A 23,809-nucleotide genomic window follows, 5' to 3' on the forward strand; every position below is an offset into this window, starting at 1 on the left:
TCAAGTTGAAAAAATGAAAGAATCTTTATATTATATCTTCAGACTGCAATGAGATATTGATGTTGGGTTTGCATCAATACATGGCAGTGAATATGTCAAAACACATATGGGGGGAATGTATTAAGAACTCACTCTGTGTAATACTCCAACCAAAATTGATGCGCTACATTGTGAGAAAGGGACAGAGCATGCCAGCGCCATGTCTACTAAGATATAGTGTTGTTGCTCTCTCCCCCTGTGCTGGTGCACTGCAGGCTTTCTAGTACAACGTACAAAATCTTACACCGTAGTGCAAAGATGTGTGCAATGTCTAGCATAGGTTTTGTATTGGAAAGGTGCTCTACGGGTACAAAATACTATGCTTAGACATAGTGTCACACTTTTACAGGTCTGTATGTGTGCTGTACCATACGTGTTTGTAGAAAAGAAAAAATGTCTCCAACTTTATACTTGCCTCGAGGAGGCATATTTTTGGGTGCAAAACCTTGTCTTCCATTTTTGGGAGATAAGGCTGAAAACCAAAAACCATGGGTGGTTGTATGGGAACACCCATGGGACGCCCTGTTTAGGCAAAGCACTACTTTGTGTTACTGTAAGGCTGCTTTCCAAAGCAAATGAATAGTAAATTGTTTATCAAGTCTTAGCACCAGTTTTCATCACTTTTTGTGACTTTGCACAGGCGTAAAGCCTTGATGTATCTGGTCAAGTGTTTGTATGGGTGCACAACGAGACCAAAGATACACATTGAATTGAAGAATTTAACACCAATAAAAAAAATGTTAGACCATAGAGACACATAACCACCCTGGCAGTTGAATTGTATTCATATAGCGCTTACTACCCCTGACGAGGCATTGAAGTGCTTTAGAGCAAATAGCACGCTACATCGGAACCCAAATTTGATTCATGGTAGATTAGTATAGGATAAATAGGCTATTATTTCAGGCTGTAGACATGTTAGTTGGATTGAATAGGATGAAGGGGTAATAGAAGAGGGAAGAGCCTAGAAAGCATTATTTGGGATATCATAGTAGTAAAATGAGGTTTGGGATGAGTCCAAGGAGGGATACAGGAGGGAAGAGTCTAGAAAGTGTTATTTGGACGATCATAGTAGTAAATGAGGTTTGGATGAGTCAAAGGAGGGATAGAGGAGGGAAAAGTCTAGAAAGTGTTATTTGGACGATCATAGTAGTAAATGGTGTTTGGGATGAGTCAGAATGAAGAAAGAGGATATATGGAAAGAGGTATAGGAAGAGATATAGAGTAGTGAAATGGAAAAAGTTGAAAGTTTTTGTTTCAACATGGGAGTAAAGTAATAAATATATGTATATATATATATATATATATATATAACTACATAGAAATGTATACATGTAGTCCAAAAATTACGAAGAGATATAACGTTGCATTATATAAAGTTCCATGTGTATATGTATGTATAAATAGTTAGAGACTCAGACATTCAAGTGTTGCTGTACATAAAACTAATTTATTTATGTATTTTTATTAATTTTTTTGTGGAAATTTCTATGTTTTGTTGTTGTTTTTGTTTATATATTTCTTATTATTTCACGTTTTTCCCCAGTATTTTAATTGTTAAGTACCTATGGATACAATTGTTATGATCATATTTACACATTGTGATAGATAAAAATTAAAACAGAGACCTGTAAGCATGCATGGAGTTTTGCTCCTCAGAACACATTCTCAGTCTTGGTCAATCTCAACTGTTCCATTGGTTTAATGAAGTAGACCACCTTGGAACAAATTCTCACCTTGGTCAGTCTCAAAGGACCCCTTCCGCCTCTAACGGAGTGTCACTTCTGGTGAGAGTGCTACATAATATGAGACTCCATTGGTTTCAATGAAATCTCTTACTACGGAGCATAGTTGCACTCTTGGCCAATCTCACAGGGCCCAATTGATTTGAGGGGAGTCTTACACTTAGGAGTCACCTACTATTTAAAGAAACAGCTATATTTTATTCACACATCTCACATCTTGCTCAGGCACACTCTTTCACTTTGAGCTTCCTGCATTGGACACTTAACGGAAAGGAAGGGTGCTCGCCCGAAGCTGTGCGGCAGTGGAAGTGGATATGAGGCTGCACCATACCTGAACAACGTCTGCACGTTGACGATCGTCTTAGCATCGGCCATGTAATCCTCCTCAGCTATCATGGAGCTCTCCTTGTCTACCACCACCATGTTAGCAGCAAAGGTCACACCACAGCGGAGGAGGTCATCCAAGCTGTGGACAAAATACAGGTAAAACAGAGGGACATGGAGTAAGAGGCAGTAAAGCACGGGGTATAGAAAGCAAGGGGAAAATGTCAAGGAGTCAAGTAGAAGCATTACAGATAGTCATTCAGCAGAACACATAAACTTTGATCATCCCGCCCCACATTCAGAATCGGCCAATCAGATGCGCAGCTAAGATTGACCAATTGGAAGTGGTAGTGACTAGCCTGGGCTAAACAATGTTCCTGAGAGCACTCAACGTGTGCAATATATTTTCATCAAAGGTGTTGATGTATCTCTAAAGATCTGCTTTTTCAGTGAGATGAGCTGAATTTATCTGGAAGGATAGGGGAGTTACATTAACATTAAAATGTAACATTACTTCATAAATTAAACTGCTGTTGTAAAAATAGGATTCACGTGCTGCCATTGAGAAGAGGGATTTTATCAGACTTTTAATTGACAGTTATCAACTAACCTAGTTATAAATGTTAATTTGTAGAAACTAATGCAGAGGCCTTTTCTCACCGCAAAAAATGTGCAGGGGACATTTTTGCTAAAAGTGAATGTAGGTTTTGCAGGTTTTTTCTTTTTTACAAAACAAACCTTTGCAATACTTTTTATTTGTTTTATATGAATTTCTCAAAATTGTGTGTGCTTTGCAAAGAGACGCACAAAGTTTTCCGAAGACAACTCTATATTTCACACATATACAATGTGTATGCTTATTTTGAATGTGTACATATCCTCCTTTTATTTCATTTGGTATGTATAGTATATACGGTAGCCACAACTGAAAATTGAATACCAAAGTCCTCTTAACTTGCAAGGGATTAAAAAATGCCACAGGAATGTTGACTCCCATGTCAGCCTACCGGCATTGCAGCCCACTGTAACGCTTCGATGGTCCTACAGAATTCCAACTGGATGGAATTCTAGTCAAATAATTCCGAATCAATGGAATTCCAGTTGAATATAATGCTGATTTAAATGAATTTTAATTTAACAGAATTCTAAATGTGAAGAACCGAAACCACCTGAAATATTTTTTTCTTTATGGGCATTCACTGGCGTCCGGTCCTGAGCGGCATCTACTGATTGCTTCTGCAATGTGACAGCGTATACTTTACAACACAAACATTGCATCAATAAATCGTTATTCTTTGTATTTATCGTTTAAAAGGCAACAGTGGGTTTGCCTTCATTGTGCCCTCTAATTAACAATTAAATCCCTGTGGCCACCTCACCCCCATCTTAGTCTTATGCTTGGAGCAGTTAGGACGTCTGCACCATGTCTGTCCAATCAATTTTCCCTTTCACCAGTTCTTGTTGACCCCTCTCCTTCGGAGACCCCTCTCCTAGGTAGACTCGCCTGCACTGATTGGCTGGAAATAGAGTAGCGTTCATGTGTCATGACTTCAGAAGAGGTTCTGCAGCATCTGCTGGTTGAGGCCACAACTTTGGAATTAGAAACCTCTCCTGAAGTAGGCACGAAGCCTAGGACACCAAAAGGCCCTGCTGCTGTGCCCTGCCCAGGAAGATGAGGAGCTGGATTTCCTGAGGAGGAGACGGGCTACCCTGACCTGGAGGACTTGCACATGGTCCAGCTGACTGTGATCTGTGTAAAGTCTGACTTGAAGAACTGAGCCCGCCCTGACCTCACCGGGGCTAAAAAACATTATTTTTTATATTGCCATGAAATTGGAGGCAAAAAAACCCAAGAGCTGTCTCCCAGGCTTGTTTTCAATTCAGCCCTGGGTGGGCCAGGGCCTGGCCACAAACAAAAATAAATATATTGGGGAAGGGGGTGAATGCAAACCCCCTGCCCAGGCCGGTTACACCCCAGGGGACCGCCACCACCCCTGGTAAAAAGCCTATGTTTACAAAAGGAGGGGGATCACATAGACCCCTTTCCGGGCCCTGTTTGGTCCCAGGGGCCAGGCCAATTATTACATGGGGGGCTGTGTGACCGCCCTTCTGGGTCATTTTCAGCCACAGGGACATCCACCTCCCAGGGCAGGCCAATTAAGACAAGAGGAAGGGAACTGCGTATTGGATTAGGCCCCAGGGACCACCACCTCCCCGGAACAACCCTTGCCATTTGAATTCTCCTCCTGGAGTTATTATTGGCCCTGAGTCTCACCACCCCCAGGGCCCTCTCTGTATGTCCTGAGGTGCTAACCCTTAGGCCATAGTTATTTGCTTTCACTTGGTGAGAGCTTTGACCGCTCCTGCCAAGCGAGGGCAAACAGTAAGTCCGCTCCCAGTACCGCAGGTGCATTTAGGCTCCCCTGCGGTTTCTAACAGCACACACTGGGTGCCCTTGGTGGGTCCAGCCCACCCAATATGAAGTGGCTGGGCTTTGGGGGATGGGGTCCCCGGGGCCGGAATCGGATGAGGGAGAGGAGCCTCGCTGTCCCCCTCCCCTTTTAGTAATTGGCTGGGACCCGGGTGATGGCGTTCCCAGGCAATAATTGGAAATGGGAGGGGGCTGCGTGCCCCCTCTTGGGTTGCCTGCATATGGTTGGGTTAGGCACAGGGCCTGGCTACAGGCCAGACCCTGTGACGAACCCCTGCTCGAGCATGGCTGATGGCCATGCGAGGCGGGCGGGTGGGTGCCTTTAGGGGGTTGGCTGCAGGGCCTGATCGCAGGCCTGGCCCTGCAGCTGACCCACCTCCACACACGGCTGAAGGTTGTGCATGGAGTCGGGTTTTGTGCCTATGTGGGTTGTATGCAGCATGGGTTTGATTAACGTAAGGTAATTAAATATTACTTAACGGTAAAAACATAGAAATTCACTGAAAAAAAGCAAAGGTTACAGGGACGTTATAGTTAGGTTTAGATTTTACACACACAAAGCCATAGAAATTCTACAGTTATAGTTATGCTTATCTCAAGAAACTATAACTCGTGCCCTAAGGTAAATAAAACTTTCATCCTCAACATGCACTGCTGCTCACCCAAATAATACATCAATAATAACATCTTCTATGACATCATTCATAATATAACTGCAAAATTTGCAATTACATTTTTGATGAGAAAATCGTGCATGGCGGGGCGTGAGTTATAGTTACCTTAGGGCACGAGTTACAGTTTCATGAGAGTGGTTGAGAAAAGGAGCAGGGCCTCTGATGAGGCAATCCAGCGGTGGGGGACTTTCTGGAGGCAACAATAGGAGTTCTTGGTCCCAAGTACCCTCAGCATCCAAAGGCATCATCCCCCAACCAGTAGTGAGCCAGGATGCGCATCTGCGGAGTGACTGAGAAAGGAAGCAGGGCCTCCAACAAGGACTCAGCAATCCTGCTGTGGGGGACTTACTGGTGGTAACAGGAGGGGTTCTTGGGCACTAACTACTCTCAGCATCCAAAATAAACGTAATTAGGTGTGGCGGCGCAATACTCTGCCCGATCATGGAACTCTGCGGAATTTGGAGGAGTTTTTCACGGCCTAGCAGAAAGGGGAAGGAATGCGTTACTTACCTGTAACTGCAGTTATCCAGTATTGGTATCTTTCATAGATTCACATGCCTGAATCATTCCCCGTTGTTGGGATGGGAGTCCCTGCTACAGAAATAAAGTAATGTCTCATTAAACATATAGAGCAATAGGCCAAAGGGCCTCACCTTAGTAACATATCCATGTCCTTTTGTAAAAAGGACCAAACTTTGGAGTAGAGCCAATCAGCTATCACCACCCTCTGGAACCTTCCTGGAAGGAGCTCTAGTCCCTCAGATGTTCGTAAGCACAGTGTTAAAGTGGGTGGGTTGCATGTGAATCTATGAAAGATATTAATACTGGATAACTGCAGAACGTTGTCTGTTCCTGGGACGTACTCTGCCCGAAGAGAAATGTTGTAATGGAGCAACCAGTTCCAGATTTTTTGTGACTCATGAGAGAGTGTCAGAGTGCGAGCCCCCCCCCCCCCCACCTGCTTGTTTAGATAGTGCATTGTCATGGTATTGTCCGTCTGCACAAGCACTAGAGAATTTCTGATCCTTGGCAGGAATGCCAGAAGAGCGAGATAGACAGCACGCAGCTCGAGATTTATGTGAAGTTTCCTTTCGGAAAGGGACCACTTTCCGCTGATCTGGAGTTCTTGGAGGAAAGCTCCCCAACCTTCCAGGGATGCATCTGTTGTGATGGTATGTGGAGAAGCTGGAAGCAAGAAAGGCAAGCCTTGAGAAAGGTTCTGAGGGCGAATCCATCACCTTAGAGCCCTGACCATCTGAGGGGTCACCCGGATGACATCGTCGAATGATCCTGTACATTGGACCCATTGAGCCGATAGAGCCTCGTGAAGAGGGCACATGTGAAGGCGACAGTGTGGAACTAGTAGAATACAGGAAGACATCATCCCGAGCAGGGATTTGAAAAGGGGCACTGTAAGAGACTTTGTGGATCTTATGCGATTTGCCAAGGAAAGAAGCTTTTTCTCTCGTCAGTCTTGTGATGGAAACGCTTTCTTCTGGGTCATGTCGAGAGTAGCACCCAGGAAATGTATATGCTGGGAAGGCCAGAGGACGGAATTGTCTTGATTGAGAGTGAGCCCCAAGCTGTAGACAGGCGTCGGAAGACCTGGACGCGCCTTCTAGAGAGGGTGCTTTGACGAGCCAGTCATCCAGATATGTAAAGACCTGATGGTGTTGTTGTCTGTGATATGCGGCTACCGGAGAGAGGCATTTTGTAAAAATGTGTGACGCCGATTTGAGTTCAAACGGTAGGACGTGGAATTGGTAATGTCTGCCCACTACTGCGAATCTCAGAAATTTCTTGTGATTCCGGTGGATAGGGATGTGAAAATGAAAATAGGCATCCTGAAGATCCAGAGACACCATGTAGTTGTCTGCGTTGAGAAGTTGCAGTACTTCCTTGATGGTAATGGATACGAAATGACTACTTTTTAAAGAATTTGTTGAGACTTCTCAAGTCTAAGATTGGTCTCCATTTCTTCTCTTTTTTGGGCACCAGGAAAAAACGGGAGTAAAATCCCTTCCCCCATTGACGAGGAGGAACCCTTTCTATAGCTCCTTTCTGGAGCATAAGTGAAAGTTCCAGGAGTAGAGCACGTAGATTTTTGTGAAGCATAGGTCGGGGAGGGGTTTGGGGAGGAATTTGAATGAACTCTAGTGAATGACCGAATTGAACTAGTTGCAGAACCCAACGGTCCGTTGTTATTTGTTTCCAATTGTGCAGAAAATGGGAAATTCTTCCTCCAACTCTCGAGGGTGGAGAAGAAATGAAGACCGGCGGTAGTGGAAAGTCATTGTCGCAGAGCAGCGTCCTTCTGTCGACCTCCTATGCCATGAAAGGAGAACTTAGTGTAAGATGATTGTTGCTGTTGAACCTGCTGGTATTGTGGCCAATACTGCCGATTGGAAGAGTAGGAAGATCGGTGTTGGTAATCACCTCTCGTAGAGGACTGTCCTCTTCCTCTTGAGCCACGAAAAGGCGGGTTCTTGAATTGAAGGGTACCCAAAGCTCTAGACGTGTCGGTATCCTTTTTCATACCCTGAAGAGCTTCATCAATGTGCGTTCCGAAAAGAAGTTAACCATCGTAGGGCATATCCAAAATGTTTGTTTGCACTTCCGGTCGGAATGAAGTTGCCTTCAGCCACCTTGGCATCATAGTACAGCTACGCCAGCTAGTTGGCGAAATCTAGTAGAGGCGATATCCATCGTGCAGTCTATTATCTCGGACGCAGAACGTTCACCCTCCAGCAATATCTTTTTAGCTTCCTCCTTTGAATCGTCTGGCAAGGCCCCAAGATATGGAGCGATGTCTGCCCACATCTGCCTGTTATAGCGTCCTAACAGTGCCAAGGAATTGGATGCACTCACTGTTAATGCTGACATTGACGAGGAATGTTTTCCAATATTATCAAGCTGTCTACCTTCTTTGTCCGGAGGAGCGGCCGGTGGAGCGGAAGGATTTTGTGATTTCCGCTGAGCAGCTTGTGTGATGACTTAGTCTGGTTTGGGATGTCCAGTTAGGCAAGCTGGAGCAGTATCTGGAGCTCTGTATTTTTTATCCAGATGAGGCAATACAGGGGGTACAGAGCAAGGGGTATGCATTATTTTTACACCCTGATCCCATAATCTATAATAGGAATAGATCTGGCAGATTTTTTAAAAGGCTCCTTAAAATCGTAGAGGAAGCAATCCTGTTGGTGTGAAGGCATAGGTATTGGAAAATGCTGCGCAGCTCTTTCCACTATGTTGTGAAATCCCCAATGTCTTTTTTGGAGGCGAGTCAGCTTCAGCAGGCACAGGGGATGCTGGACGGGGGATCACATAATCATCCCACTCATCATGAGTAGATTGGGAATCATGAAGCTCTCCTTCCTCATGTGGATCTTCCTCCTCATCGTCCGTGGAAGGCGGAGGTGGTAAAGTGAAAGGCCCAGGCTGCAAATCTAAAGGTGGAGGCTGCGGTCTTGGCGGTGAAGACACAGCTGGAGGCGGAGATGTTGCAGAAGTTGGAAATCTCTGCTTATAGTCAGTAATGAGTCATTGCAGATCGGAAACCAAAGATGCAGGTAGAAGAACCATGGGAGGTTGAGGCGGATGGTATTCTTCAGGATAATCTGCCTGATCCTCTAGTTCTTGATACTTATAGTCCGAACTGTCCTGATACTTTACGTTAAGCTCAGATGGCCTTGTCGCCGTCCTAAACATACTGCCATCATCAGAATCTTCTTCCTCCAAAAGGTGAGCAGGAGGCAATGGCTGGACCCTACTAGGAGAAGTCAGGGCCGGCGTCAGCGTACATTTTGTGATCTTGAGATGGACGTACGTACTTTTTGGATTGGAATCCATTGTCGTTGACAAGCCCGTCGACGGTGTAGTCGTCGAACCGCCGATTCGCACCGTGGTAGACGGAGTTCCCACCGACGGTGTCGTCGATGGAGTTTTCATCGACGGTGCCATCGTCGACGAAGGAGTAGATGTCGATGGGACCGTCTTCGTCGACGGTGTCGTCGTCGACACGGTCGTCGGCGATTGTAGCATCTACGGTTGTTTGGACGTAGACGATGATTTCTTTATCTTTATCGTCGACGAGACAGACCTACCAGCCATCGACGATGGAGTCGTTGTCGTGGATAATGAAGAAGGCGCGACAGAAGTTGAAACAGTCGTCGTTGACGAGGTCACACACAAGGCCGCAGACGGAGATTTTCTCGTCGTCGAGGCCACCCTCGACGAGGCCGTCGTCTACGGGGTGGAAGAAGGCTTTTTAAAGGTGTGAATAACCTCCTGAGGAGAATCCTTTGTTGATAGAGCCTTGGGATGTACCTCTGAAGACTTTTTGTGTGTCTTCTTTTGAGGTGGCTGCTACGAAGGGCCTGGAGAAGCCACTCTTGGTCTTTTCTGAGAGGACTGTGAAGATATGGAAGAGCCCTCACTCTCCTCAGAAGACACGGTTTGGTCTTTTTTCTTTAAGCCTAGGCAGCCAAATTAAGAGGCGTCCCTCCCGATCTTTGAGGGTCTTTGAAGAAAAGGTACGACACACCTTACAGTCCTTTGAGGAATGATCTGGGTAAAGGCAGTAGAGACAATCCTTGTGCTGGCATTCACATGAAGTCTCTTTTTACAACAGGAAGCACAGGGCCTTAAAAGGCCTTTCTTAGGAGTATCTGCCATGAAAAACTTGAGAACTTCACCCGGAAGATGGAAATTTGAAGTAAGAAACACTGGAAATCCAGAAATGAGGAAAGCTGAGCAGAGCTCAGAGGAGACTCCCTTAGCACGACGTGCGGTAGAAAATCTGAGGGACTAGAGCTCCTTCCAGGAAGGTTCCAGGGGGTGGTGATAGGTGATTGGCTCTACTCCAAAGTTTGGTCCTTTTTACAAAAGGATATGGATATGTTACTAAGGTGAGGCTCTTTGGCCTATTACTCTATATGTCTAATGAGACATTACTTTATTTATGTACCGGGGACTCCTATCACGACGACGGGAAATGATTCAGGCATGTGGATCTATGAAAGATACCCTAATACTGGATAAAAATAAAAGTCAGCAATTTCAGATCTCACAAGTGATGTCATTGACCATGTCATGAGTGATGCTATATGTGGGGTCATAAGCAGTGCATTGCAGGGGCGTAAATTACAGTTAGCTCAGGTAACTATAACTGCCAAATTTCTATGGTTTTGTATGAGTGAAATGTTAGCCTAACTATAACATCCCAGTAAACTTTGTTTTTTTCAGTGAATAAATATATGATATGGTTCTAACTGGACAGGGAGTTTATGGAGTTTTATTAATGTGTTATAATCTACCTCAGATCCACAGCTACTCAGCCTCCAGGAGTAGATGTTGACTGCTTGCACTCACTACTCTTAGAGCATTGAGCATACAGAGAGACCAACAGAGTACAGTGGCCCCAGGACAGTAGGGGTGAAGAGCAGTCAGTTTTCGACCGCACTAGGAATCGCAAATTAATTGTTAACGGCTAATTAACTGCCTGGTAACCACTGGATGCCCACCAGAACTTGAAGGATGTCTTCCATAGTGGGTGGCGTACAGGAGACGTGGTTTAAAATGGTCTCCTGTAATCCTCTTCTATTTGAGGGTTCTTTATAATTGCAACTTTAACCCCTTTACACCACCATATCACCTTTACTGTCCCTCACCCTTTTCCTCAATAGTATTTGCCATAAGGCCTTTCTACGCCTCTCTTGTTTATCATTATTGTTCTTTTAGTGCTATTTATCTTCCCCCTCTTGGCTCCATGCATTTAATTACGAAGGAGGCTTTTTTTTTTACACAGCATTTACAACATCTCATTTGATCATAGACAAGAAGAGGGTAGAACTTTGGGAAGAAACTGTAAAAGCTTAAGACTGAAAGATTGATACCAGATGACTGAATACACATAGATAATATCTTAACTGCTCAGGGGAGACCAAAGTGCACATGACAAGGAAGGAACCTGCAATAATTACGGCTTCACCTCAGTATAGTTGATTTTGGTTGACTGACTGTACTCTACAGTCAATCTCTGGATTGACCAGGGATGACGAGAAGGCACAGATTGTGGAAATAACTTGTAATATTGATGGGTAGACACTTATACATTTGATATTGGATATTGGTCTACCACATATTGTTGATAATATCTTGTTGACGAGGGAGATCAGAAAGGCACATGGCGTGGAAAGACCCTATAATAGTTGAGGGCTGACCCACAAATAATGCTGAGGCACTGAATGTGCACTACATGCATGCTACTTTGATTGACAAGAAACATATAACAGTAAAGGACTAACATGGATGCTTTTGACATTGTACTACTGAATATACTCCATATTGATATTCACCAGGGACATAAGGAGCGCACCTAATAGGCGAGGAACCCTGAATAGATGAGGGCTGTCTCCGATACAAGTCATGTTGGATGATCACACACTCACTATATCGACAATGCCGGGATTGACCCGCGACGACCATAAGGACCATGTTGTGCTACGAACTTGTAGCAGTGAAGGTCTAGCAGAAATACAGGCAATGTTGGCCAATTGAAGCAACACTATGTTGATCAATACTTAATCAGTGGTGACAAGAGGGCGTATGATGGGGAATAGACCTGTAACAGTTGCAGGCTGACCACTTGACAGGTGATTTTAGGTGACTGAATACCTGAATACTGGTGGTGCTGGGTGCTGACAATGTGTTGACCAGAGAAGACATTAGCGCATGTGTTATGGATTGTGCCTCTGTCAGCGCAGCCCTGACACAGACGGAGGTGATGTTAGTTAACTGTTTGTTACTCACTTGTCAATGGAGCCCACCATGTAGTAGACCAATGGAAACCAGCAGATCGCCTCCAGGAAATGGGCCTCTGGTCTAGAAGAGAGAAATGTCTTAAACAAAAGGAAGAAAAGAATTCAACGCGAAGAACATTCAAGAAAATGCCATGGAACAGACCCAAATAGTTTGGTCCATTCTCTACCCATTCTGAGACGACGGACCTTACAGTACCCTGGAGGTTAGCATTGACTTTCAAACTTCCTGTGTACCTCTCTGTGTTTGTCTCAGCTAAAGTATGACTATTTCTCTAATTGTATACATTTCCCAATCACTGGGTACCAACATATTTTTTAATATTGCTAATTTATCTTCCTCCTTTCATACTATGTCCTCTAATGCCGTTCTGCTGAATGACTGGCTATGCTCAGCTCTTTGGGGGACCACTTCCCTGGGGGTCGTTACAAACACCTTTTCCAGTCCTGGACTTTTGTATGATAGCTAACGCATTCTGGGTGCTGTATTCCACTACCAGGCAAAGTGGATACTGAACGGTCAAGGTGCCTGAGACACATCCATTCTGCAGGACATGGTGTCTCTTCTGTTGTGTCTGGTGCTCTTCACATGAACCCATGGGGACAGCACCATCCAAACCAGGCAGTGTATGGGTCAAATAAACGTGCTCTGAATGTATTAATGATGATTGCTGCAACATGTTTTTCAACTGCTTTGTTATTTTTTTAGTTGGCAGCTGTTTAAATAACAAGTTTATACTTGCAGTCTTTGTATAGTGTAAGATGATTTGCATAAACTGTAATAATAACTTATAGCATTGAATATACTACTGCGGTAGGTACACGATAAAGGGCTCTATGGCGCTTGAAAGTATTGCTTGCATTGCATACAATAGGATGATGGTGGTACTGTCAAGATAGTAATCACAAGTTATTCGAGGCTTGCGTTTTGCAGTGAGGCAAGAAACTACCACCTCTTTAAAAGTTAAATGTACCTAGAAAGTCTGTAAAAATGCAGAATCCTTTTTAGAGCAGAATTTAGAACAGTTTATTTCTACAGGTTTACAGCCACAGATTCAATGCTGTTTCAACCCCCCCCCCCCCCCCCACCCCACCTGTTAGATTCCTTAAACTCCTGCATGAAAAATGTACCTAAAATGAATCTTTTACTTTTTCCCCTCCCTTATTTTGAATGTACACCCCTTCCTTTCTACCTTATGCGTGCCATTTGCTTCTCACATGTCCCCCTCTAAAGGGGACACCTAAGTCATTAATGTGCCCTCAATAAACAGGAGTAAAAAGCATGTAATGATTTCCTTTAGCATGCAATGCTAACCACTAACTGTGGGCGCCTTAGTAGAGTACTAGTCAATGTAAAGCACTTCAATGCCTCATCAAGGGTAGTAAGTGGTATATAAATGCAATTTCAATTCGATTCTTGTTTTGGTTCCATTGAAATATTGAGAATAACAAACCTAAAATCAGTGATTTGTCAGTGAAAAGTTCAAGACTAGAGACACGGTCCATAAGGACTTAGAGTGAGGCGGTCATCCTACCAGCTCTTCACTACTCCACTACTTCACTACTCCCTACCACCCATCCTTTCAGGATGGGTGGTAGGGAGTACCTTTGGCTCAAACCACTCAAAGTATGAGTTGATTATACCCAGACTGCTTCTAGTCTGACTACATCCCTTTGTATATTTAGCCAGCATACTCGAAATGTGCCCTCCAGAACTGGATATACTGTTCGGATGTTAGAAAAAGAACTGGATATCCCACTCCATCCTTTGCTGACCTGACACTGCAGTACCTGATGTGGTTCTTGTTTACCTGCCTCTCACACCAGGTGTAAATGTCCAGTGTATCATATAGACTTTCGCACTGGGGTGCTCCTGTCTGTAGATTCGCCCCATTTTGGGGATGTATGTCGTTACTACGCATGCTTTTACAACACATGCCTTTACCACGCAACTTTTACAATGCAAGTCGTTACAACGACTTGCGTTGGGGGGCGCTGGATAGTGAATAGTTTAATTTACTATTCCAACTCCAGTCCCCGTGGATAGTAGGGAAGGTTTTGGATAGTAAATTAAACCATTCCCTATCCTACAGCGCCCCCCATCGCAAGTCGATGTAATGACTTGCGTTGTAAAAGTTGCGTGGTAAAGGTAGTGCGTGGTAAAAGTTGCGTTGTAAACGCTGTTCCCCCCATTTTGGCAGAGGGAACTGAGGCACTAACAGAATATGTGGATTTTCACATTTGGGGCATCTGGATTAGAGTAAAGGTCCCCTAGTTTCACTCCTGACGCTAGTTACTAGATCACATCTACCCCCCCACCCCCAAATAGGTACAGAGACTAGTAATGGAGGAAGGGGACTGTGTTGTGGGCCCAGTTCTGTGGCCTGCAGTTGGTTTGTGTTCCAGGTATGATTGACATGAAACAACCCCCAGGATAACATGATGTTTGAGTATCCTTCATGTACGACATAGAAGCGGAGATTTCAAATAAAATGCAGACTCTAGGTTTCCCAATTGATTATGTATGTGTTTTTAATGACTATATTGGCATTGCTTTTGAGTCGATGAGGACATCAGGACCCACTAGTCTTAGCTTTAGTGGAGAATACATACATGAAAATTCAGGTTCGCAGATCAAGCGAGTCTCAAACAGGAGCGGACAGTATGCTGGAGCAGAAGGGGGGCGGACGAGAGGGAGAGGGGGTGTGTGGTGGCGGTCTAGTGTTCCGTCCCCGGAACAGGAAGTGCCGGGACGGGAAGCGGAAGGCGGCCATCTTGGATCATTGGCTCCGACCGCGAAAGTAGGCAGAAGCGGTTCCCGGCGCTCCGGGCAATAAAGCATTATTCGTACCCCAATACCAGCGTCAGTGTGGTGAATAACAATGTTATAATGGCGACGAGGCATGGGCAGTAGCACCCACCACCCAGCGCACCACGAGGCCAGACGGAGGGGTACTACCGGCAAAGCAATGGACCCGCCGGCAACCTGGAGCGCGGCAGCGGACCCGAAGAGCTCCAGGGCAAGGGCGAAACTACACACAGGCACACCAGGAGAGGGTGGAGTGCCTGGAAGTAAGCCTATAGGACGAATAAATTGAGAAGGAGGCACTGAGGTTGCTGATCTGAAGCGGAGCTGAAAAGAGAACATTGGCAAGAGGTACAGCGCAGCTCTCAGAGTGTCTTATCACTCACAGAGCTAGGGCAGCACCCAGAACGCTGGCGGCACGGCAAAAAGGCAAGGGAGTGTCAGTTTCGGCGAATCCAGCTAGAAGGGACGGCCAGCAAGCTCTGCCTAGCCCCGCAGTAGGAAATACAGAGGGAGAAAGAGACAGTGATCCTGGTGGAGGGGACACGGCTGAGCAACCAACGCCGGGAAGCCCACCTAGTCGGGCTGTCCCTGTTCCAGTGAACCCGGGAGGTGCAAACAAGATGGCGGCCCAGTCCTCCTCCCTTACCCAATTGGTGCCATTCCTGGCAAAGAGCGGGGAACCTGAGATGCAGTGGGAAGACTGGAAACGGTACTTCCTCAACTACCTAGAAGCATTAGAAGAGGAAGGTGAGGCTCCATTCTCAAGCAAGAGAAGGAAGAAGATATTGCTACATAACCTGGGCCCGGAGGGGATCAGAGTATATGACACCATCGTCAAAGGCGTGAGGGACGCAGCGGACACTGACGTATTCAGCCACGCCATTGCGGACCTCGACGTGCATTACAGGCCAGTTGTATGCGTAGCGATAGACAGATACAACTTCTTCCAAAGAAAGCAGAAGAGCGGGGAGACAGTGGACGAGTACGTAGTAGCATTACAAAAGTTAGCTCTAACGTGCAAATTCGGCACGCTACACGACGACCTAATAAGAGACCAGATCATCATGCATACATCCAGCACCCACGTCCAAGAGAAATTGTGGGTAAACGGGGAACGCCCCCCTAAAAGAAATCTGGGCGTTAGTGAAGAAAGCAGAATTGTCCAAACGATGTGCGCAAGCCGCCAGAAAGGAAGCAGGAGGAACACAAACAGTATGCAAGATAATGCCACTGGTGAGAGGCGAACGACCGAAGCAGAGAGACCAACAAAGGAACCAAGACGGCAGACGAACCGCCCAGACCAACCAAATGGACCAAAGGACAAATAAGGGTGGACGGCCGAGCTGTTACAGGTGTGGTAGTACTTCACATCTTGGAAATCACAAAGTGTGCCCGGCGTTCAGGGCGAAATGCTCATATTGCAGTGTGTTCGGGCACTATGAGAAGGTATGCCGCCGGAAGCCCAAAGGAGCGGTGGTCAGATATGTGGACCAAGAACATCAAGAAAATGCAGAAGACCAAGAAGAGGATGAAGACCTAGAAGAGGTCCTCTACATTGACGTGCAGGTACTGGAAATGGAGGGGTCGGAGTCAGACAAGCCCAAGTTGAACATGCACATAGGAGGGATACCCATTGAGATGATTGCGGACAGCGGAGCACCCATCTCCATGATACAGAGACAAGTGTGGGAGGAAAAATTTGTATCCAAGATAGAGGAGAAGTTACATCCAATGGACTTAAGAGCTGTTACATACACGGGACAGAGGATTCCTATGTTTGGATTCAGCCCCCTACTGTTCGAGTTCAGAGGCCGTCATGCAAGTTGCAAGTTGTACATCGCCGAAAAAGGCCCATCAGTACTCAGCTGGAAGGACCAAGGGGCGTTGGGGATACAACTCAACCCAGGAGGCATAGAAAAAATCCTGCTGATGGACATGGAAGTGAAGGACGATGTGGAAGCGTGGCATAGGGCATACCCCAAAGTATTCAGCGGACAAAGTGGAGAACTAACCAAGTACAAGCACCTCATCAAACTGAAGGAGGGAGCGAAACCCGTCGTTCACAAAGTGAGGAACATCCCGTTCCGATGCAGAGAAGCGGTGCAAACGGAGCTTGACAGATTAGAAAGTGAAGGTGTGATTAGGGCCATCGAAAGTGCGGAGTAGCTTTCACCTCTGGTGGTAGCTCAGAAGCCAAATGGAAAGGTACGACTGTGTGTCGATCTCAGGGAACTGAACAAAAACATCATGTTCGACAAATATCCCCTGCCCCGCATAAATGAGATGCTGGCAAAAACCAAAGGCATCAAGTGGTTCTCCACGGTGGACTTGTCGTCAGCCTACCACCAAGTGAAGCTACATCCATCCTGTAGCCACCTCACTTCGTTCATCACACCCTTCGGCTGCTATGAATTCGTGAGAATGCCGTTTGGCCTAGCCTCAGTGGCCACGTTTTTCAGAAGATGATGCACAGAATACTGAAGAACGTGGAGGATGTACAGTTCTTCCAAGACGACATCCTGGTCATGGGGAGGACCAAACAGGACCACAATGAGAAACTACACAAAGTACTACGTACGTTGCAGGAAAACGGTCTAACTGCTGAATGGTCAAAATGCTAATTTGGAGTGCAGTCCGTCACGTATCTGGGCCACGAAGTGAGTGAGAAGGGTATTGAGCCTAAAAAAGCCAACATAAAAGCCATTCTGGAGGCTCCTACTCCAGGCAAGAAAGAGGATGTTTGGTCATTCCTGGGAATGGCCGAGTACTACAGCAAATTCATTCCCCACTTTGCCACCAAAACGCATCTCTTACGCCAACTACTAAAAGAAAAGAACAGGTTCCAGTGGAACCAGGAAGAACAGGATGAATTTGACGCCCTGAAATGGGAGATGAGTGAGACCATACCTCTAAAAGGGTTTGACCTGAGTGCGGAATCCATTCTTACAACGGATGCCAGTGACCGTGGCCTGGGAGCTGTGCTGATGCAGCGATCTGAGAAGGGTGAAACATCGACGGTCAGCTTCGCCTCGAGGTCTCTTGCCCCCAACGAAGAAAAATTTAGCGTCATTGAAAAAGAGATGCTTGTGGTGGTATGGGCGATGGAGAGATTTAGACAGTATTTGTGGGGAGCAAAATTCCTTGTGAGAACGGACCACAAGCCTTTAGTCAAAGTGCTGACTTCCAGTGGCCATGCTCACGCTACACCAAGAATCGCGAAAATGACACTGCACCTGTTGGACTTTGTGTATGAAGTGGAGCACATTCCTGGGCCGCAAAATAAGGTAGCTGACTTTCTCAGCAGGGCAGCGGCCATGGAAAGGGCGGACAACCAAGAGAACCAGAGATGGGAAGGATACATGGTGGCCACCATCCAAGATATGGAGAAAGTGATCAGTGCTCAAGAATGGGAAGAAGCGTACAGAGCAGATGACGACTTAGAAGCCATCAAAGGGTACGTGGTCCATGGGTGGCCTGAAAAGAGACACCTCAAGGAAGAGCTAAGGAGGTACTGGGAAGTAAGAGATGAACTGTCACTGGCAGAAAATCCGACATTCCTCCTGAGAGGTGATAAGGTGATTCCACCGCAGGGCATAATTGATCACTTGATGACCGTACTTCACGAGGGACATCAGGGCATCACGAAGACCAAGGCCCTCGCCAGGCAAGGGTACTGGTGGCCAGCCATCGATGCTCAGGTGGAACGACATGTGCGACAATGTGAATCATGCACCAAAGCAGACAAGTCCCAGAGCATGTTAAGACCACCCTTGGGAAAATTCCCGGTGCCCGATGGACCATGGGAAATGGTATCAGTCGACATTATGGGCCCCATCCTCAACAAGGCAGGAATACAGAAGTATGCTCTTGTCCTCATCGACAAATATTCCAAATGGCCGGAGGTGGAAGTGAAGGAGAATGTGGATACGGACGCAGTGGTGAATTTCTTGCGTGCCATCTTTGTCAGGGAAGGAATCCCAAAAATCATCACGTGTGACAATGGGCCGCATTTCACTTCGGCGAAGTGGGAGGCTTTTACATCCAGGAATGGGATAGAAGTTAAACGTACGCCCATCTATCATCCCTCGGGAAACGGTCAGGTGGAGCGCTTTAATCGAGTGATTATGGGCACCATCCAAGCGGCCATTAATGATGGACTGGACTGGGAGAAGGAACTAGTGAAGATGATCTGGCCTATCAGATTACCCCGGGGAGTACGGGTTACAGTCCATTTAAGGTGTTGAGAGGGAGAGAAGCTTTCACTAAGGACAACACAGCATGGAGAAAATGAGTGGTGCAGAGTAAATGGTCACCAGCTGTGGTCAGAAGGAATCTGGAGAAAGCACAGGAGGTGTACACCGAACACTTTAACAAGAGACACAACGTTCAAGGAGTGGAACTGGAGAAGGGCGACTGGGTAAGAGTGAAGTTGGCCATCCTAAAAAGAAAGGGGGAAAGCAAATTCTCGCCACCCCTACAAGTGCTGGAGCCGTACGCCAGGTCGGCCCTACTCAGCGATGGGAAAGTGTGGTCGCAGGATAAAATGGCAAAATGCAGCAAGATCCTGAAGTGGGGAGAAGAGACAGAGGAAAGAGCAGAGTATGTAGAAGATGGAGGAGAAGAAGAAGGTAGTGGAAGGCGAAATGAGGAAGTAGAAGAAGGCGAGCAGCAAGTGGAAGAAAGGAACGAAGAAGAAGGAGCGGACGTAGAAGCGAGGGGCTGGTGCAAAGAAGAGCGGAGTGAGGACGTGATGAACAGTGGTAGGGAAGGTGCAGGAAGGAGGATTGACAGAATGGAACAGGAAGGTGATGGAGGAGTTGGAGTGACGAAGACTAGAGCTGGGAGAGCTGTAAAGGTACCAGAGAAGTTCAAGGACTTTGACATGAACTGGAAGTAAGGACTAGAATCTTAATGTTTTGGTTACTGCATAAAGGGGAGAGATATGTGGTGGCGGTCTAGTGTTCCGTCCCCGGAACAGGAAGTGCCGGGACGGGAAGCGGAAGGCGGCCATCTTGGATCATTGGCACCGACCGCGAAAGTAGGCAGAAGTGGTTCCCGGCGCTCCGGGCAATAAAGCATTATTCGTACCCCAATACCAGCGTCAGTGTGGTGAATGACAATGTTATAGGGTGGAAGGTGCACTAGGGTTTGCGGGGTGCTAAAAAAATACAAAATAAAAAGAAACTGTTCTGCAGCCGTCCCCGTCATGCTATTCTACTCCTCTTCACCCCGTCAGGAAGGCACAGGCTCCCAGAATGCCCTGGTGCCAATCCTAAAGCTACTTTCCCCCATGAGCCCTAGATTTGCGCTCCAGGACAGACTGTGATTCTGTGCCTGCTCTGTATAATCCAGCTGCGTAGGAGCCGCTACTGGTCTTAAATAAATGTTGTTATATGAGTCAGGGGAGGACCTTGGAATCCCCAAGCCTGGCAACTATGCCGTTTCAAGCTTAATTCTGAATTTTGTAGTGAATTAAACCAACACCACCTTATGTCTTGTTTTCCCCTACTGATTTTCTCTTGCCATCACCTACCCATCACCAACCTTGATCCACTCCATCTCATGAAATTAAATTCATATTTAAAAAAAGGCAATATTCAACTTTAGAATTATGGATGTCATCACAGAAATATGTGATGTAGAAGATAATATTGGGAACATCATTGTGTCTCAAATAGGGGTGTTCATATTAAACATAGGTGCCAGACTCATGCCAGAGTTTCAGCAAGACTATACATTAAGGGGCCGATTCCAATGTGGGTAGGAATGGCTCCGACCCTAGTTTGGAGCCATCCTAACCGCATCGGAGTCACCGATTCGGTTTCCCTTGCGACAGACCCATTCCAATAGGGTCGGTTGAAAGGGAAACCAAATCGCTTTTCCGAATTGCTTCCGACTGGCCCGTCCGCCATTCAGAAAGCCCCCAGTAATTTCACGGCCGTCTCTTTCCAGCTGATGGATTACAATGGCAGTTTCCCGCTGATTTTTTGTGCCGGTCTTTCCGGAACAGGGGCCGAGTCCGATGTCGGACAGACCAGAGTCTGTCCAACATCGGTCAGGCACTGTGACCGAACGACCTCCTGTCATTGGGTACAGCCCTGGAAGTAGTAAGTGACCATGCCTATACCTTTCAATGGGATCATGCATTCCACACGGAATACATGCTTTCATAAAGAGCAGAGGTGCAGTTCATCCCTGCACCCTGTGGCAGGCACTTCAACATGCCTGCCACCGGGTGCAGGTATCAACAAAGGAGCACCATAGGTTCCCCCTAGGCCGCCATTCGGCGGTGGCCTTGCACCCATGGGGGCTCTGTTGGGGACCCCATAAGCTGTTTCCCAATGCCTTTCTGTGCTGGAAAGGCCGGCACAAGAAGGTGGTGGGATACTGCCATTGTAATCCCTCGGCCGGAAAAAGCCGGCCAGGGGAATACTGAGGGCGTTCCGAATGGCAGACGGGCTCCCGTCGGAAGCCATTCGGAAGACCAATTTGGTTTCCCTTCCAACTGACCCCATTGGAATGGGTCGGTCAGAAGGGAAACCAAATCGGTGGCTCCGATGCAGTTAGGATGGCTCTGACCGAGGGACGGAACCATGCCCAACCACATCGGAATCGGCACCTAATTATAGAAATTGGCAGAAATGTCATAAAGTGTAGTGATGGATGGGCTCGATTCCCGCACAACCTCAACAAAATATGAAAAATTATCTTTTATGGTAACTTCCAGGCTTTGAAACCTTACTGATTTTCATAGAATTCAGAAATATTTTCATGAGTACACCAGGACGTTTATGCAAGTTGTCAATATTCAGAGTGCATTTCTATATACGGATATGCAACACAAAAGTTTACTAGAACTTAAAGATTAGGGGCCAGATGTAGGTAAAATAGATTTACCGATTTTTAATTACCGAATTTTACCGATTCGGTAATTAAAAATCGGTAAATCTAAGGGGTGGATATGTAGGTATTCCAGATGTGCTGGAATACCGATTCGGAAGAATTCGGTATTTACCGATTCGGTAAATACCGAATCGGTAATGCCCATTCATTCCTATGGGCTTTGAAGCCCATAGGAATGAATGGGCATTACCGATTCGGTATTTACCGAATCGGTAAACACCGATTTTCACAAGGGTGCAGGGGGTGTCACTTTGACACCCTCTGGCACCCCCAAAACAGGCTCTGGTGCCATGTGGCAGGCATACATGCCCTAAGGGCAGGTCTGCCTGTCACATGGCATAGGTGTGCATGCACACATGTGCATGCACACCGGAATCGGTATTTTACCATCAAATTGGATTTGATGGTAAAATACCAATTCGGTAAGGCCTCTGGGACTCTGAAGAGTCCCACCTACATCTGGGTGCCTCAGAATCGGTAAAATTACCGAATTTTTATTTTACCGAATCGGTAAAATTACCGAATCGGTAATTTTACCGATTCGGTAAAATAATGCCCCCTACATACCTGTCACCCATTTACCGATCGGTAACGGCCAAAATCGGCCGTTACCGCTCGGTAAATGGCCTCAAACGGCCACCTACATCTGGCCCTTGTTTTCTCTTCTTCAAACCCTCATGCAGCCATATTTGTGCGTACAAACCATCCGACTTTCTGAAAGAATTCCTGTGTGACTAATTCCCATTTCTGAACATTCCACCAGACTTTCTGAAAGAATTCCTGTGTGATCAAATCTTATTTCTGGAAATTTCACTGTTTCTCTTCAAATGAATGAAGAATTAATTTTTACTCTTAGTATATTTACACACCTGAGATGTACTGAAGCACATAATTTCTGTTGTGAAATAAACTTGGAATTATTCTACCATGCTTCTCAGCTGGATATCAACATTGGCTGTTGCCTATGGTTGTTTTTAATGGATGGTCTTTCCCCTTTCTTGTTTGCATGTCTTATTTACAAAAGAATAAAAAGGGCTAGTCTCTTTTTTCAGTCTCAACTCAGTGGAAATTAATGAGTTCTGTAGATGTTTTACGGTATTGTTAGGACTGAATTTATTTATGGAATGATTATGAATTAGATCTGTAGAACATAATCCTGGCTGTAACATGTTTTCTGATTACCCTGCATCTGTATTAATTTATTCTGTAGCAGGGCCGGCTCTAGGGTCATGGTGGCCCTGTGCAGGGAGCGTAGGTGGAGGCCCCGGAAGAGGGGGTCCGGCCGGGGCGGAGCTCAGGAAGGTGTATTAATAATATGTCCAGAAAAGTCATTAGATGACCAGTACCCGCGGCTGCTCCTACCCTTCCGAATTCGTCTCAGAACCGGGTCACTCAGTGATGCAGAATACAACCCCCTGCTACATACAGCGCTTAGAACAGGCGGAAATGTAAACCTTGGAGGGGGAGGGGGCAAGAGCGGGAGGGCATCAGAAGAGGCTCAAAATGTGCTTTTGTCAGGGCCCCTATCTGAGCAAAAACCCGCCGTGGCTGCAGTTAGAACAATTTAAACAAGCATTTGCAATGCAATATTCTCGCCTTTGGGACCTTATATGCGATTTACCTATGTAGAACTAGGTGCTGAAATATCTACTGCTCTTTAACATGGAGGGAAAGTAAGCACCAAACTACGTGAAAAACGCCTGGTATGGGATTACATGGAGAGAAATATTGCCTTTCATTTGGAAATGGTATAGTCCCAATCTCTGTTTTTAATATAAAATCCGGGTCTTCTGTGGTCATATCACTGTACAAGATTTGAAAAAAATATTATTGTATATGGGTGCTCGTGGAATACAATTTCTATGGCCTGGAATCTAGAGAATGCTAAAGTGCACAGAACACTGCAGGGAAAAGGGCAGGCCTCAGAGGTGAGAGGAAAACTAATTATGCTTAAGGCTTTCTACAAGGTGGACAGAACCCCTTCAAAATAAGAGAGAGAGACGCCTCATCCAACTCTCAAAAAGTCGGAAAAAACGGTATTTTTACATTGGATTTTTTCCTTTATTTTG

At 46.0% G+C, this 23,809-nt stretch overlaps 1 protein-coding gene across 1 annotated transcript in view; it reads right to left on the bottom strand.

Annotated features, from left to right (window-relative positions):
- LOC147748440 (potassium channel subfamily T member 2-like) overlaps positions 1-23,809 on the bottom strand; it is an 834,500-nt gene that overhangs the window by 139,469 nt on the left and 671,222 nt on the right. The window contains exons 22-23 of the mRNA XM_086928190.1: positions 12,021-12,092; positions 2,116-2,250 (exon numbers count right to left, since the gene is read on the bottom strand). Coding sequence (XP_086784316.1) covers positions 2,116-2,250; positions 12,021-12,092 — 207 coding nt within the window. The remainder of the gene's footprint in view (positions 1-2,115; positions 2,251-12,020; positions 12,093-23,809) is intronic.

Source organism: Lissotriton vulgaris, chromosome 1_1 (assembly GCF_964263255.1).
Source record: "Lissotriton vulgaris chromosome 1_1, aLisVul1.2, whole genome shotgun sequence".
NCBI classification, from domain to species: domain Eukaryota; kingdom Metazoa; phylum Chordata; class Amphibia; order Caudata; family Salamandridae; genus Lissotriton; species Lissotriton vulgaris.